Source organism: Megalops cyprinoides, chromosome 24 (assembly GCF_013368585.1).
Source record: "Megalops cyprinoides isolate fMegCyp1 chromosome 24, fMegCyp1.pri, whole genome shotgun sequence".
NCBI lineage: Eukaryota > Metazoa > Chordata > Actinopteri > Elopiformes > Megalopidae > Megalops > Megalops cyprinoides.
Window position 1 is genome coordinate 9,556,916 of NC_050606.1, and position 16,458 is coordinate 9,573,373.

At 45.5% G+C, this 16,458-nt stretch overlaps 1 protein-coding gene across 1 annotated transcript in view; it reads left to right on the forward strand.

Moving 5' to 3' along the window:
• The first annotated feature begins 2,816 nt into the window (after positions 1 to 2,816).
• The window catches only part of LOC118770935 (neuropilin-1a-like), a 52,379-nt gene continuing 38,737 nt past the window's right edge, over positions 2,817 to 16,458 (forward strand). Inside the window, exons 1-2 of the mRNA XM_036518724.1 lie at positions 2,817 to 3,323; positions 5,242 to 5,416. Coding sequence (XP_036374617.1) covers positions 3,263 to 3,323; positions 5,242 to 5,416 — 236 coding nt within the window. The 5' untranslated portion in view covers positions 2,817 to 3,262. The remainder of the gene's footprint in view (positions 3,324 to 5,241; positions 5,417 to 16,458) is intronic.

A 16,458-nucleotide genomic window follows, 5' to 3' on the forward strand; every position in this document is an offset into this window, starting at 1 on the left:
AGAATATATTTGGGGGTTCTCTGGAGACTAAGGGGGAGACCGGATGGTGCTGAATTAATGATGAGGCAGGAATGAAAATGGTGTGAAGTCCAAGGTTTGTGCAGCACAGTACAGTATGGAGAAATATAGTGGTTTTCATCTTTGCTTTTTTGTCTCCTCCAGGCTTCTGTATTTCTGTTTGCCACGCCAGATAAAACTGCAAGCAAAAAAAAAAAATTCCAAATTACTTATCTTTCATTTCTGTCACAATAATTACCTGCGATGAGCTCTCCAGTTAATTTAATTCCTTTCACATTCAATTTCACCTAACTCAAAGAATCATGGGAGATCACTTGGCTCTGTGAATGATTCCTTTGGACCCTGTCATCAGGGCATCCTTAGTGTTTTACAAATGCTAATTAACACAGACATACTTCCAGCTCCACAAACTGAATGGGTCTATGAAGGTCTTTCCATAAAATTCATAAGCATAGCTTGCTAAAATATATTACATCAAGACTGTTAGCTAGACTGTTGAGCCCGCAGAGGTAAAACTTGAAAATATCTTATAGTTTTGGTTAGAAAATTCACAAAGCCACAGAATGAGATCCAATATAATTCTGTGTCCCCTTTTAGTTTCATTACAGCTGGAACATCTGTTTTTTGTCTTTGCGGTTACATGGGAAGAACAGAGAAATTAATGAAATCGCCCAGACGTTTCTCCGTGGGGAAAATCTCTGCCTTTTTTGAGGAATTAATTGTTCTTCAGGAATTTAAGATTGGATATGATGGAACAAATTCTTCAAATGGCTCTTCCATTGTTCCTTCATACTGCTCATTTCAGATATGGAAGCAGACACCCTTGTGAAATGAGCAGGTCCCATTGTTCTGATACACTGCCAGATGTGGGTGTTTTCAGTCAATGGGTTTTTATGTCTTGGAAATAAAGCCTGCAATTAAAATAACACTGTGGAATCTTAGGGCATTCAATGTCTGTGTAATATCAACACAAATCCCTTAAAAATGTAGAATTGTACGAGAATAAAGGCATATGGGTTTGCTTGTTCTACTGTTACTTTACACAACAATTTGGTTTATTTGCATCATATGCACACACACACATACATAAATACATGCATATACACACTTGTGTGTCACAGTTATGTAATAAGACATCTTAATTCAACTTTTTTTTTCAGAGCAAGAATCATGAAAAAAATATATATTTTCACAAAAAAATAACTTACTGAGAAGTACAGCAGGCCTGAAATAATACCAACCCTATGTCAACTTCTTACAGACATCGGAGAGGAGGAAGGAAGACAAAAGCGTGGAAAGCACAAGTTTCGTTGGTAAACAAACGCATTGTTGTGCGTGTGTTTCCCAACAAGTCCGATATGACCACCCGAGAATTTAGTGTTTCGAGAAGCGAGAGCGCATTAAAAAGAAGCGATGTGGTGTCAGAGAACATCTCTTTAAATTAAACCTCCGTGGCTGTTAGCGATCCTCTCAGCCCTCTTTGAAATTGGAAGCCAGATGAGTATATAGGCCCTCTCCTTATCAGATAGCCGGCTATAACTCAGCGTCAGAATCTTAACAGCGGCCGCTCGCCTGCGCGCGTGGCAGCATTTAGTACCTGTTACAGACTCGGCAAATCGTATGCTAGCCATATACCCTGTGCTCATACCATGTGAATCTTTTAAGGTCTGGATAAAATCTGCACCATTTGGTTTGGCGTAACTACATTTCATGCACTGTGCTGTGTTTACGCTGGCTGTTGCTCATGGGTTAGCTCCCTACGAGCGAGTGATCCTGCACTCGTTTCGCATCGACAGGGGCATGGAATGTTGAGCCTGGGTCTAGAGAAAATTGTTGAAAATAATGTTCTGGCATAGTCTTCATGTGGGATGAATGCGTTTATGAATTAATTAATAAAACATGTTTATGTCTAAAAAGTTGCGCTGTGTCCACGGTTTCGATATACATCTTGCTGAGAATTCCTTCAAGAAAACTGAACCATAATCTTTCGATTGTATCCAGACAGATTAATTGTACCAGCAACGTGTACTGGAACGCGCAGGATACCACTTGAGAAATTTAAGACGGAAGGTTTTCTCTGCAGTGTTCCTTAAAGCGATTGCATGCGATTGAGTGCGTTCAATGCAATCGCTGTCAAAACGTGCAGATATCTCGGAGACAGTGTGCAAAGTACCAACCATGTCAGCGCACTCTGAATTCAATTTGTTTTACGTACTCACCAATCATACAGTTCAATTATAATTGAGCATGCATATACTGCGTGGGGGGGGGGGGGGGGGGGGCTTAAAAGACGAACAGGTATGAACAGAACCCATGCATATTACTGAACAGAAATAGCATACGTCCTTAGTGTTTTATATTGAAATGCCCATAAGCGATTAAAACAGTGATAAACGTTGATATAGTCGGAAACGACAGCGGTTCAATGTGCTCTTAAACGAATGTAGAGTATGATGGTAAACAGCAACGTGTCTCCGGTGACTTCTGAAAGCACACACTAGATTGCTGCCTTTTCCGTTGAATTGCAAGTTGAGCGAGTTGCAGTCCCTTTCGTTGCGCTGGCGGTGCGAGTGTGTGCCTGTGTCCTGCCGCTCGCAAAAAAGAAGTGATGATTACGAGTGAGAGCTGAAAAGCTATATCGCGTACTAACGAGGACCAGGCACTTTTGCATATGACAGTCTAACCAATCAGCGAGATCGCCAGTGTTTCAGCTGTAGCGGCGATTCAGCGCACCACATGACAGAAGGGGGAGTCGTCGTAATTTAGGGGAGTTGCCCATGGTAAGGCCTTTCTACAGATGTTTGTATCACCAACTCGTGTCTTGTCAGACGTCAGGCTGAACGGAGGGCACGGAGAGCGGTGCGGTCTTGATACACTTACGCCACCGTCTTAAAAAATAAAACAAAACGCGGTTCAGTGTCGATATCAGTTTCCTCTTCTTGGCAGCAGAGGATTACTTTGCCGTGATATTCATTTTCTGGGAATTTTGCGAAACGGGAATTGTTTTTTTGACTTGCGGTTGGCTCCTTGTGAGGAAATGGCAAAGGCAGCGTCTGGGAGAGGAACAAGACTGGGGAAGGACGTAGGAAACCGGAGCTAAATGACACAGGATGCAGGCGACCTGAAACACATAAGGAAGAATTTCTTCAACGTTAAGACATTTATTTTTTTGCTTTCCTTCACCTGAGCAAGAGAAGCCCTTGAGGAGATTTTTCTGGTTTTATTTTTTCCTTACAACTCAAGGATGCATTGTGGATTAGTGCTTCTCATTTTAACCAACTGTTTTATTGTCCGAGCTATTAGTGGTAAGTGACAACAGTTTTTTTTATGAATGTCTGTGTGATAACCAAGGAGCACTACTATTTTTGAGAAATGCTTGTGTAAGTCTGTGGATCGTTTTGGACGGTTTGGTACAATTCACTGGAATGTCTTCCCTGCGTTAGAATACACAGTGCTACCTCAGCGCATCGGTTTAAAGACAGTAGCAGTTCTCGGCGTTTGGGAACTACTCCGTAAACGCTCAATAACCTTATTTAAGATTTTATCTTACGTTACCTGATACTTCAGTGCCCTTTATCATGCCGTACAGGCGTGACCTCTCCAGCTCTTGGTGCAACTATCTTAAAGATCAAATCCCTCCTAAACTTGTGTACTTTAGTTTGAATGCGTTCAAAAATGGATGCAGTATGTAGCTATATATGTGGACTATGCGGAATATTATGGCGTGTTAAATTTAATAGATGGGATTTGTGCTTATGAATGCATTATACCTGGCTATATCTACTGTTATTCTTGACGCGAGACTTAAGCGATTATCAAAATGTGCGTGCACTATAGATTTTCAAACTGTAACCTTAGCTGATGTTAGTTAAAATATTGTGGACAAGCAATTATTGACATGCCAGATATACTATTGATAGGCTTGTAAATCATTAAACAGCCGCAGAACAGCAGATATCCGGCGTTGTCATTTTTGTATTGATTGTTTCGAGAAAGGTTAGGCTCCTGTAGCGTGATCTCACGCCAGCTCCCTTTGTCGCCGCAGATTTGGAATTAACCTTGTCCTCGGTTTCCTAGCAGTGTCCTGTTTAATTTGACGGGCAAACCTGTGTCTCCGCTCATTTCTGCCGCTAAATTGTGGCACTTCATTATTCTCCGCCCAGACCGAAGGGGTCTCGGTCATTAGCCGTAGTTCGTCCCAATCAGATGTCGGTAGAACAGCATTTCACAGAAATGAAGTCTGAATGTAAAACTTGACATTTCAAGCATTTTAAAGAATAATCTCGACTTGGAGTGATATAGAGATCAAATCATTTCATTGGTCCATTGTTTCAGTTGTGATCCGATTTACAATGCATGTGACAACAGTGATAATGAAGCAGGGTTGATGTATTTGTATTCTACAATACATAGACTAAATGCTGTTATAGGTTATGAAGATAATTTCAAATCTTAGGCCTCATGCTTGATCATGGACAGGGTACATACTCAGTTCTAAACGTTGTATAGCTCATTGCCCCCTAATGTTTCTTGTTGGTAAATAATGAAACAAGTCCAGAGATAATGTTTAAAAGTAATCATCTGGGTGTGAGTAGAGCTGCTCAAAGAATGTTAGTCCTTCTCACAAACCGTAGCCTTTTAGCCAGAGCAGGCTAGCCGAACGAGGGCAGGCCAAATTCACCGATCGTATGCGAGGCAGGGATGTCGTTAGTGCAGTGGATGCTGAATGTAAAGGCTGTGTTTTCTAATGGGACGGTTAAGTTTTGGTATTGATATGTTTTGATAGCAAAGTATATTTGCTAATTACGGATAATTGCTGAACGAGTTGTAGAATGACATCGCGACAGCAATTCAGAATAACTTTGATTCGTCAGAATATGTTTTTTCTTAAGTTAATCTTGTTGACATCTTTAAATTGAATGTTTACTGCTAGTCTGGGGTGGGGAAGATCAAGGATAATTAAACCTCGGGTGGCGTGGGCTACGTATTATATGAAATATCTGTTCAAAAATGTTCTTTGTGTTTCAGCGTATACATTGTGGTATTGTATTTTGTGTTCCTTGAGTGGAAAGCTCTTGCTCTTGAAACGCCTCATTTTCGTACATGTTTGTTATAAATGTTAATGGAAAATAAAGAAGCATGGCTATAATTTTCAATTATCTAGATAATTAAAGATTCCGTGATGAAACAGGTATTAAAGTGATTAATTTTCTCTTTTTTCAGATAAATGTGGAGATAACATCGTAATTACAAGCGCTAGTTATCTGACTTCACCTGGATATCCCACGTCATATTTACCATCTCAGAAATGCGTCTGGGTGATACAAGCACCGGAACCCAATCAGAAAATTTTAATCAACTTCAACCCTCATTTTGACCTGGAGGACAGAGAATGCAAGTAAGTGCCTCCGTGAACGCATTTCTACGTGAAACTGCGCCATCTGCTGGTAATAAATACAAACCGACTCTTAGCGCAGCGCAATGAGACAATTATATCATTGGATAACAGCGCTTTTGGATCCCTATATATATTTTTCTTGCCATTTTTAAGGTATTATTTGGCTTCATGCAAAAACGTAAGTGATTTAAAAAAAAAATCTATTAATGTGTATATCAATTATTGTCTAAGTCGTAATGTAGGGTCAGATTCCTGCCGTACTCGGCTTGTGTGTGAGGGTGAATTTATCTCTTTTGCTTTTTTATGTTGTATCGCCTTGGTCGGCTGCTTCTGCTCCTCTACGTCAGCCGTGAAAGCACTGCGTATCTCTGTTTATTCTGAAAGGGTCCGAGCGCATGTGCCTCGTTCCAGTTAATTGTGCCACTGTACCTCTGCCCACAACTCGAGGGCCCACACAAAGCCCAGTGTGTTCACGAAATACCATAAATTACTCTCTTTATTACGGCCTCTTTACATTTTAATGCTCTGTAAATGTGTATAAATCATGGCTCTGGTGACTGCTGCTGTCTAGCAGATGGAGTCTGCGACTACTATCGGATCGCGTTTCGTCACCGAGGGACTAATAAAACTTTGAGGGAGCCGAGGACGCTGACAGATACTGCAGGGGGGGGTCAGAAAGGAAACAATTCTTTTTGTTAATGGAATCAGGCAGGAATGTATTTCCTGTGTAAAAAAGAAAAAGGAGGAGGGGAAAAAGGCACTGTTCACCGGAACACTCCCGAGCCCCTGGATTGTAAGTCTTTCAGTAGGTGTTTGAGTCCTCGTGTTTGTGTGCGAGTGTGCGCGCCTCTTTAGTGGACATAGCGGCCCGGTCCCTCTGCCACACCTCCCCTGCTGTCCTTATTGCTCTTGGAAGAAAGTCAAAACGTGTGCCGTGCCAAATGAGGCACCTTGGGTGGCAAACCGCAGCTTTACAGGATACTCTGACAAGCTAACTTAGCGGACGCTGTGGTGTAAGTCGGCCTCACCAGCACCAAAAGGCTCTGCTTTGCTTTAACCAAAGACATTTTGTGTCAGCATGAGAGAATTTCTACCACTTAATCGTTAATGTCGCTCAGTGTGTACTTAAACAGACTGTTGCTGTTTTGAATGGAATTTGTTTTGTTTTGTTTTGTTTTAGCTTGAGTTTTCAGTTCTGTTTTTTTCCTCTCGGAAATTTCTGGGGGGAACTTTTTTAACTTTATGTGGCTGAACAGAGAGACAGCTGTTTCGTTTTTGCCTCCCAGTGTTTGGCTGAAAGTCCGGTGTCCATTCTCTGGGATAAAGTTTGCCGCGTTAATTCCCCCACGGTGTGAGGGAGACCTTGTGCTTGCAGCGTGGTTTCTTTGTAATGCAGCCTCTGGATGTCCAGCCACAGCTTCGCTCGTACGGAGGCCGCATAATGGAGACGGATGATCCGAATTCCTTCCTTATCAGATAGTTAGAATGTCAGTGGGGCTACAAGGCCTTCCTTAGTGCAGTGCTGTAATTCAATTGGCGGCAAATGGAACACACATGCCCCGAGTGCTGCGATCCCGAGCCTGTAATGAACAACCTGAGCGAGGCTCACTCAGCGTCCACTTGTAAAACAAGCACAAGACGATGCCGCCCTCGCTCCGGCGGGCGCACAATGACACGGCCTGTCTGGGAAACATTTGGCTCGAATAGAACCAAGGGCCGGGATGCGAGTTCGGTTTATTTGTCTGCGATTCCTTAGGGACTTCCTGCTCGGGGTTTGTGTCACACGGAGTTGCTCAGAAACTTAACAAGGTTAGAAGGGAAGTCTGTCAGAGGCAAATATTTGAACTCAATCTCTCCCTGTGTCTCAGATGTAATGAGCAGCTTCCCCGTAACGCCAATGGACAGAAATATAAATAACCTCAATAAACCTTTTGTGCTGACACCCTTTTCTCAATCCCTTATGGTACTGTAACCAGCTGGAGGCAGACTGGCTTGCAGAGATGTTTTTTTTAAGTTCTGTATGTATTATTAGTGTCAAACTTCCACCGAACATTTGAGCTTGTTAAAACAACTCTCTCTGAGCGTTTATCTCTGACCTCATTTCTGTGTATACTGTGTCCTTTTTGTTCTTGAATCCTATTTCAGAGTCCAGATTCCATAGAGTTTCACGGCATTATAGCTTATTGATTGAGGATTTTCTGGCCAAAAACCAAATGGTTATGTCTTCTGCAAAATGTCTCTGCAGAACCATTCTCTTGTTGGTCTTGGAAATGCTACCAATGCTAGGGAGGGGGGGGGGGGGGGGGGGGGGTAGTCACTGAAGGTATTTGGGAGAGCTACAGGCTTTTTCCTTATGGGACAGACACAAGGCCTGAAATTAGGCGGATGTTTTATTTCAGTTTCACATCAGTAGAAATTGGAAGGAGAGAAGAGGAAGCTTTCGCTATACAAGATGTTGTGATGGTCCCGAGATGCTATAAGTTGGATCAGCTTTGGATTGGCTAGGCAGGTTTAGCCTGTATGTTTTACTGTTTGAGTGCCATCGGTGTAATGTCAAATTTCCTCCGTGTAAGCAGGCCTTTAGAAATTGCTTGGCAGTAATTCACTGTGAAGTTGCACCTATCAGAGCAGACCTGGCATTGAGGTTAATGGAAACCAGAGGTGGGCGAACATTGTGCTGCGGCAATCTTCCAGGGTCTCCAAACGCATGTTATTTACAGCTCAGACCAGCAAAACACGATCCATCCCCTCTAGAGCAAGGCTCGCCATATATCAGGTCTCACAACATGTCTGGTGACAACCGTGCTCTAAGCTGAGATAATGTATGTGCACAAGTTGACCAGTCACAAGGAGCTGGAGCTTCTCCCACTCAATCAGCATGGCGGGAATTTCTCAGTACATAGACAACAATTGGCAGCAACGCTCCACCCTGGTGTCCATTTATGCATTCTCTCAGTTAAGTGCACTGTTATGACCGAAGCTACATAAGGATGGCAGTGTAGCATAGTCATAAGGAGCAGGACTTGTAACCGAAAGGTTGCCAGTTCGATTCCCCACTGGGGCACTGCTGCCTTACTCTTGGGCTAGCTGCTTAAGACAGAATTGCCTCAGCAAATATCCAGCTGTATAAATGGGTAACATGTAAAGTACTTGTAACCTACATAAGTTACTCTGGATAAGAGCGTCTGCTAAATGCCAATAATGTAATGTAATGTAAGGATGGCTGAAGGAAGTTAGCCTGACACAGCTTATTAGCATTGCCAGGGGATGACTGGCGCACCCCTCTCCCCCCGAGGGGCTCTGGGGCCCGGGGAGCGGTGCTTCCGCTCTCCCTGATCCGTGGAGACACGGCGCGCACTCACCCTCTCACGCGGCCGCCGCAACACAAGCAAACTCGCGTCACAGAGGCAAACAAACACACAGGAGCAGCGGGCGTCTTCTTCGCTAAAATGCTAATCTAAATAAACATTCTCCAGTCATCACGGCGCTTTGGAAAAGACCTGTACTTAATGATGTTTATCAGGCAACATGTTATTAGCGAGTATTCAGAGCTGTCGTCTGTACACCATACAGACGTCCCTGTGGCAGAACATCGCTTCCGAAATCTCAGTTCCTGTCAGCCACGAGCTATGTGATGATGCCGTATTAAAATTTACAGAAACTTAGTGCTTGTTTTTGTTGGACCACCATAGTTGTAATAATTTGCCAACGGGTAGTGATTCATTGTGTTAGTGACTGGTGCATTAATGGTTCCATAAAAAAAGAAACTAAGCACCAGGATTTGGCAACAGTCAAAGCGGTTTTACGGTAGCGAAGGTTTGAAAGCAGATTCCCCCAAATCATCCAGACAGGCACGGTTGCTTCAGCGTGTCGCAGGTGTCAGCCGGGCACAGAGGGAGGAGGAGGTTGTTTCGGATCCACGCCGTGGCGACGTCAGCGTTCGTTCTGTACCGGAAGGTTCTGCTTAGTAAGCTCTAAGGCATTTCCTCTCAGAAGCGTCGCTGTCTCCCGGTCGGAGGGGCCAGAACCCGTGAGCCACCGAGCGTGGAAACCCACGACAGGAAGTTAGAGAACAGACGGAGTGACAGGTCAGCCAGAGAGAATGAGTAATAAATGATGCATTGAAAAATAATAGGAATCATGCAATACAGCAGATATTAAAGCCGGCAAAAGACACAAAACAGCATTGTTACACTTTTAGGCATAAATACCCCGAACAGATGATTCTTTGTCAGATCCTGTGTTCGGGGCGTGCATTCACATGTATTCATTTTGCAGACGCTCTTGTCCTGTGTGGTTTCCACAGCAAGGCCGTACAGGGGGCTGGCCCAGCTTTCAGCAGTAAAGCATCCCATTACTGGTGAAATTGTCTCCTTTGGCTGTACTCACGCACATGATTCATCCATACAGAACTTGTTCCAGGGTGCCAGTCCACCAGCTCATCGTGCCTGGGCTATAAGAAGGAGCACAAACAATAGACAGTGATAAAATTTAATCTTTTAAATAAGCAGCACTTTCTGTTTTTCAAGCCGTGTCAGCGGCCTGCTTCTGGAGTCCAGGCTGTATCACATTAATGGGAGGTGACTACTAAATGAATTTGGTCAGTGGGCCGCTGAGCGCAGATAAGTCTTTTGATGGTCAGGTCTGCCTCATTTGGGCCTGTTGCCCAGGTTATAGGCAAGTAGTTGAGTTGTTTTATTTCTTTTTTGTCCAAAGTGACTTTCAGGGGGGCGTTAGTATGTGTTTGATCGTGAGATGACAATATCATTTTGATTCAACTCAAACCCAGTCAGGATGATAGCAAAGGAGTAGTTGTTTTCAATTTGCGCATAACCTGTATGAAAAGCATGAAACTATGTTAACTTGTATTGAAGTTACACTTAATGCACTTGATATAGTTAACTAAATCTAGTGAGCTATTGAAACAGAACTGGCATTTGAATCAGTCATTTTAATGATCATGCCAGAAGTACTTTGGCCTTGTTTTGTCAGGTCGGCTCTTTGCAAGGCCTACCTGATTTTAGCGTGCAGTTTCATGGGCCCCCTCCTCAGACAGAGGATAATAACGGCAAAATATGTGAGGCGTAATTACAGTCCACGGCCAGCTCAGCCTTTCGTGGGAGGAGGGGGAAAACAAGCAAAATCCTGTTCTAATTGATGTGGCCTGTTGGAGTCTTAATGCACCATGTCTTGGAACGCCAGCAATGTTTAGTTTTGCAGAGTGCTTCAAATGGGCTTCAGCTTTGATTGATGTGCAGGATCCCGTGGCCTTAGGCCTCTGTGACGGGTACCAGCAGCGGCCTGCTCTCAAACCCCTAATTTTTCAGCCTCTTCAATGGCTCCAATCAGGAACAAAAAAGCATATTTTGGTTACGACATGGTTTGTCTGCGGTCTGTTTGTCGAGGATCAGGCCCAGGCGTTAGCTTTGTCCCCGCGGTTCGCTTGTTTGTGCAGTTTACCAGCGGCTTTCTCTCTCTGCCCCTCGCTTTGAAGTCCGCTGCAGCCAAAACAACCGGTCTCCCGGAGACAGTGATTAATGGCGCTGAGGCCGGGCCCCTCCCCGCGTAGCCGAGGGGTCTCCAAGATCGGCCCGCCTTGTTGTCTTTCCGCTCCATCTTCGTGTAAACCAACGTGCGGTCTCGCCCTGTTTCCTCACGGGGCCTTATTCTCACCGCGTTGTTCTTCATGACATCGGCATGATGAACCAGGATGGTGCACTGACCGTAAATCGAAACCGATCTGACATCTTTGGTCTTTGGTCTGGTCGTTCACCGTGGCACTGCACGGCTGATGGAGGTGCCCTACCCCAATGCACCCAGACGCCAGCACGGAGAGCCCCAAGATGTCAGATTGTCGGAATGTGGGGACAGATAATTGGGGAAGGGACCGGGTCCAGTTCACCAGCCGGGAGGGCTGTCTGTCGACTGCAGAGCGCCGCCCTCATCCCGCGAGCTGGCAGGAGCGGCGTCGGCGCCTCTTTGATGAGGGAGGAGTCGGTGCCAGCCCCCCTTCTGGAAGCGACACCGCTCGTTACGCAGGGACACGCCCCTTGGCACCTGTGCATTCAGCTGGCATTTCTTTTTTCATATCCAGGAACAAAAAAGAAAACAGTCAAAGAGCCCCCGAAATACAATAAAAGAACATTCGGAGGACTCCAGCCGCGAGGATATTGCCCGAGAATGTTCCGGAAGGAAGTGTCACAGTCAGGCAATTAGTGGAATAATTAGACTGTACAACATGCGCGGTGTGATTGCTTTCCAGCTGGTATTTTCTCACAGGGAGGGATGGCCGTGTGACTGAGGGGAGTAGCAGGCCGCCTGTTTCTTTGTCCTCAGTGGCTGCCCGTCCAGCACTTCCGCCACAGAGTGCGGTCCGCAGAGGCAGGGTAGACCATGTCGCTCACCCGGTCAGAGAGAGAGGGGCTGGGGTACCCCCGCCAGGACCAGGCATACCTGCAGAGAACTAGAGGAGAGTTCAGTGAAGCAGCTCCCAGCCTGGTTGTTATTGCCCCCCTTCTTGGCTCTCTGGCTTATGCAGAGCCAGATAGAATCAGAGATTCTTGGATGCGAGAGGAACAGGCTTGCTTTCAGGGACCGTCTGACACAGCTCCCGAAGCTAAGATCCCCAGCGACAGTTAATTTGTGGTGGCCTCGGTTTCCGCATGTGAGAATCAGAGAGGCCAGCCTATGTGTTTGGCCATGGGCACTGATGGATTTCAACACTAATGGGTCACAAATAGCCAAACCATGTGGCTGAAAATGAACAGAGCTGGGTGGCCACATGGCAGGGAGAGGATCACATGGCCATAGGTGGAAAGTCTAACCAGAACAAGATCAGTTGAGTGTGGTTGACCATGGGGACAAGATGTTCACAGGATAAAAAATGAATATTCTGTTTTTTTTGCCATTTTTTACACTGGATCATGATGAAATACATTGTGTAAAAGACATTGTTCTCCCTCTCTCGTCTGTCATGCCTCGTGCCAGTGCTGTCAGGCCGGTGGAGTGGGCGCACATGGCGGGCTGGCCTCTGACTGAAGCGCGCCCTCATTAAAGGAGACATGGCCCGGCTCACAGTGAGAAGCCGTCTGTAACGCTCAGCCTCCCGGCAGACAGGGAGCAGAAGCCCGTTTTCAAACGAAGCCTCTCGGCGCACGCGTCTGCCCGTGCTTTCTGGCCGCAGGAACGGCGCTCTGTAATATGAGCAGCGCCGAACCTAGACAAGCCTTCCACTTCTGCGGTCACGCCTTGGTGCAGTGTCAAATAGGAGAACTGAGAATTGGGAATCTTTCCCTCTTTCCTTTAGGTTTTGTTTGTCGTATTTGCTTTGGTCTCACTGTCGTTACACCACCTTGCAGCTGCAAACCTCATTTTTGGATGAGCAGACGCTGAATTTGAATAATAACGCAGATATCAGAATTTGATTATGGTGACTGAGTTCACATAGTCTTAAAAGTGCTGTCAACAAGTTCATGTGTGTCCTATTTTTAGTATTTTTTTTAATTAATTGTGATTTTGAATTTCAGATTTATTGGCAATAATAAAATGATTGAAAACAAATGGCAGTTTTGGGACCAACCACTTTCAAAACACGCTGTTTATTAGTCATATTTATTGCCTAAAACCACTGAATAACATTGAGTACTTTCAGTAACCATGCAATAAGTACATTACTGTAATAGCTTTTCTCCAAAGGTCAAATGAAATACTGATTTCAAAGGAAAACAAATGTCAGATTATGGACTAACCAGTTAAATGAGCAGAGTTTATACAAGTCAAAGAGCTCTGAGCGGCGTGGTGAAAAGCTGGCACATTCAACTGCGTCTGCAGCTTAACCTTCAAATTACTCTCAGATGTCTCAATAACTTCTCTCCAGCACGAGTATTAAAATATCCGCTATCGTGTGGCCCCTGGTGTCCCGCCTCTGTATATTTGACTACAGATTACTGCGGATTGCTCTGAAATTGTTCTAAGTGCCCCCGTCTCTTTGTTATTGCTGGAGTGAAATGTATGACTGTATGTGGGAGGCAGGGCTGGTGAGTGGGCCTCCGCTGACCTCCGCCCATGGCTGGGGCCAGATCAAGCCGCTTACCTGTGCGGCACATCGCACGGCATGCTCCCACCATTTTATCTCCTCCGCTGGATGTTCTCATGTCTCCCAGGAACCCGTGACTCTCTGGTGAACTCCGAAGATGTGAAGAAGCCTTGTCCAGGGTCTCTGCAAGGGAACAGTGCTGGAGGGTGTCAACTGAACAAATTTTCTTTTTGGTTTATGTACGAGAGCACGAAACGTTATGCCTACAGCTCCGGTGCCATGAGCTAGAAGTGGGCTTCAAGAGCCACAGTTGTCTACAAAGACTGGGACGCTCTGGTGGCTGTGACTGTCCTTAAATCTCACGCTGAGGCATTATAACTTGTTCAGGAGAGGAGAGACTCTGTGCTTAGGCCTGGCTGTTTAAATTCATTTGTTTGTTCAAATCCCAGATCTCTCAGCAGGGTGATCAGAGACCTAAAGAGCAAAGCCACACAAATCTGTCACCGGTAACGATGACCGTCCCACAAGAAAACGCAAGCTGTGCTGCAGCGAATTTTCGGCCATTTTCACTTACAAGTGTGACACACCCACACCTATCTGCAGCTGTGTCAAGGGTCCTACCCTGTCCTAGCTGTGTCGAGGGTCCGAGACTTTGATGTGTGACGCCCAAGAGAGAGTTAGGGTCTATCCCTTCTTCAGTCGAAATGGCTCCCTTACAAAATTTTAAGTAAGTTTGCATACGTGATTGTGGTAGTTGATAGTAGTTGTGGTAATTGATATTTGTTCTACATTCCCTATATTTTGACACATATCAAAAATCTACTCCTTGTGTTTTGGGCTTAATACCATCTCCTTTAAGATGTCCTTTTTCAGAAAGATTCAGCTTTGATCTGCACAGAAGCCCAGCTGGCAGCCAGGATTCAGGGCTCAGGTGGAGAGTTCACCTCCAGGTGTGGCAGTTGCCGGGCCGGTGACCGTGCGTGTGTGACCTGTCATCTGGGTTTTCGGCTCGATAACCCCGCCGCCAGGCCTCTCAGGCCAGGCGCTAATGACTCCATTTGGGACCGTTCTCGTTTCAGTCACACCGCTTAATGAAGTCACACTAACAGACTGCTCCTTCCCCCGTCCGTCAAAATAGCTGACGCGAGGTGATTACAAACCCGAGAAAGCTGCGGGGGTTTAAAGTTATTATTTTCCAGGGGGGGAAGGCAGGGGGTTAATTAACATCACATGCTGAAGTAAAGTGCTGTTTGCTTCATTGAGGTATGCCTGCCCCAGGCGCAGAAAATTGAGGTAAACTCGCCTCAGAACTTGTACAAATGTTAACGGTGTTAAACTTTGGCCGAAGTGACAGTTTGTTAATGGTTTCACTTAGCGAATGGTGAGGTACGGCCGACAGCTGACAGGCTTTTCCCCCTCCGCTCTCACGGGCCTCCCTCTCCCCTGTCCCACCGTGCTTGTTTGGGCTGCTCCTCGAGGGTGTTGGTTTAACCCGTAGATGTTTTGAAACGTTATAAGAGATGTGTTCAGCAGTTAGTTTTTGGTTCTTTCTGGGAGGAGAAACACTCAAATGGAATGGCTGAGAAATGTGTTTTTCCCTTTAAAGGAACTCTATATGGTAGTATCACCAAGTGTCATCCTCTATGCCCTTTTGGAGTTATACAAGTTCTCTAACATACAGATTTTTGTATATCTTTTTATTTGTATACCTACAGTAACTCTCAGTAACCTCTGAAGTGTAGCGGTGATTACTGTCATATGATAGGATCTGAATAAAAGGCTTTTTCCCCAGAAAATATTAATAAATGTCTTTGGACATGCAGCCTACAATGCAGTTAACACTACCTACACCGAGGTTTGAATGCAGACTGGTGCTCTTAATGATACAACTGGGCTGCCTGTACAAGGTCCCCTCCCACCAGAAATATTTTTATTTCAAAGGTCAAGCAGAGATCATAACGGACTAGATTCTGCAGTCCTGTTTTAATTTCCCCTCTGAATCGACTGCACATTTTTTCCAGTACAGTTGCGGAGGTGGAATTGGACTCAGCTGCGAGGAGCAATGGAAGGCCTACTTAAATCTGCTTCTACTCCTAGTAGGAGATGGGCCATTATTGTCTGTATCACCAAGGGCACAGTGTTGCATTGTGGGAGAAAACATTGTAAGCATATGGAGGGCAATGATTACGTGTTGCTCAAAAGAGGTGTGCTCAAAAATGACACAGAATGGCACCCTTGGATTTTTGAAGCAATCTGTTTTTGTGCCTATGTGTTTTTGAACCCTAAGAGAGAGCAGCTTCAGGGGGAACAGGGGTTTTGCGGACAGAGGTTGTGGGCTGGCTGGGAAACTGTTCCCACTGTGTTGTTCTTTTGAGGCTGCTGGAGAGAACATGGCAGCCCCCCGCCCCCCACTCCTCCATCGTGGGGTTTCCCCAGCCGTGAGAGAGAACCCGCATTCAGCGTGAGCTTGTTAATGACTGAATTTTATTGCGGACTCCTTTATAGCAGGATTAAGTGCAGTGGATTAGTGATGAATTTGCACAGTGACTGAATGCTGGGAGCTTGGCGGACTGAGCGGCGCTAGGGCTGAGCACAGGCAGGTTCTGCAATGCGGAGAGCCCCCATGACTTGCTCCGAAAGGAAGGGCGCCTAGAAGGTTCAAAAGGCACACAGGGAACAGCATTAAACCTGTTGCCCAGTTAAGCAGTGGAAGTCCTGAGCCCCGCCTCTCCGCCGCCCACATGGCACCAGCTCTCGGCGCTCTCTGGAAGTCCATCCAAGGATGGGTGATACCCGTGAATAAAAATGCAGAATCACTTCAGGTGATGGGATTTTATAAGGGTGCGCTTAATTCCATGGGTAAAAAAAAGCTATCCATTCCTCTCTGGCACAATAAAAAGCTAATTGGAAGATGCTGTGGCTAAGCGCTATTGTTACGCTGCCCTGCTGTTTGTTTTTTCTAACTGGAGAGTGATTCAGCTCTGGGTCTGTTACCAGTGACGCTGTT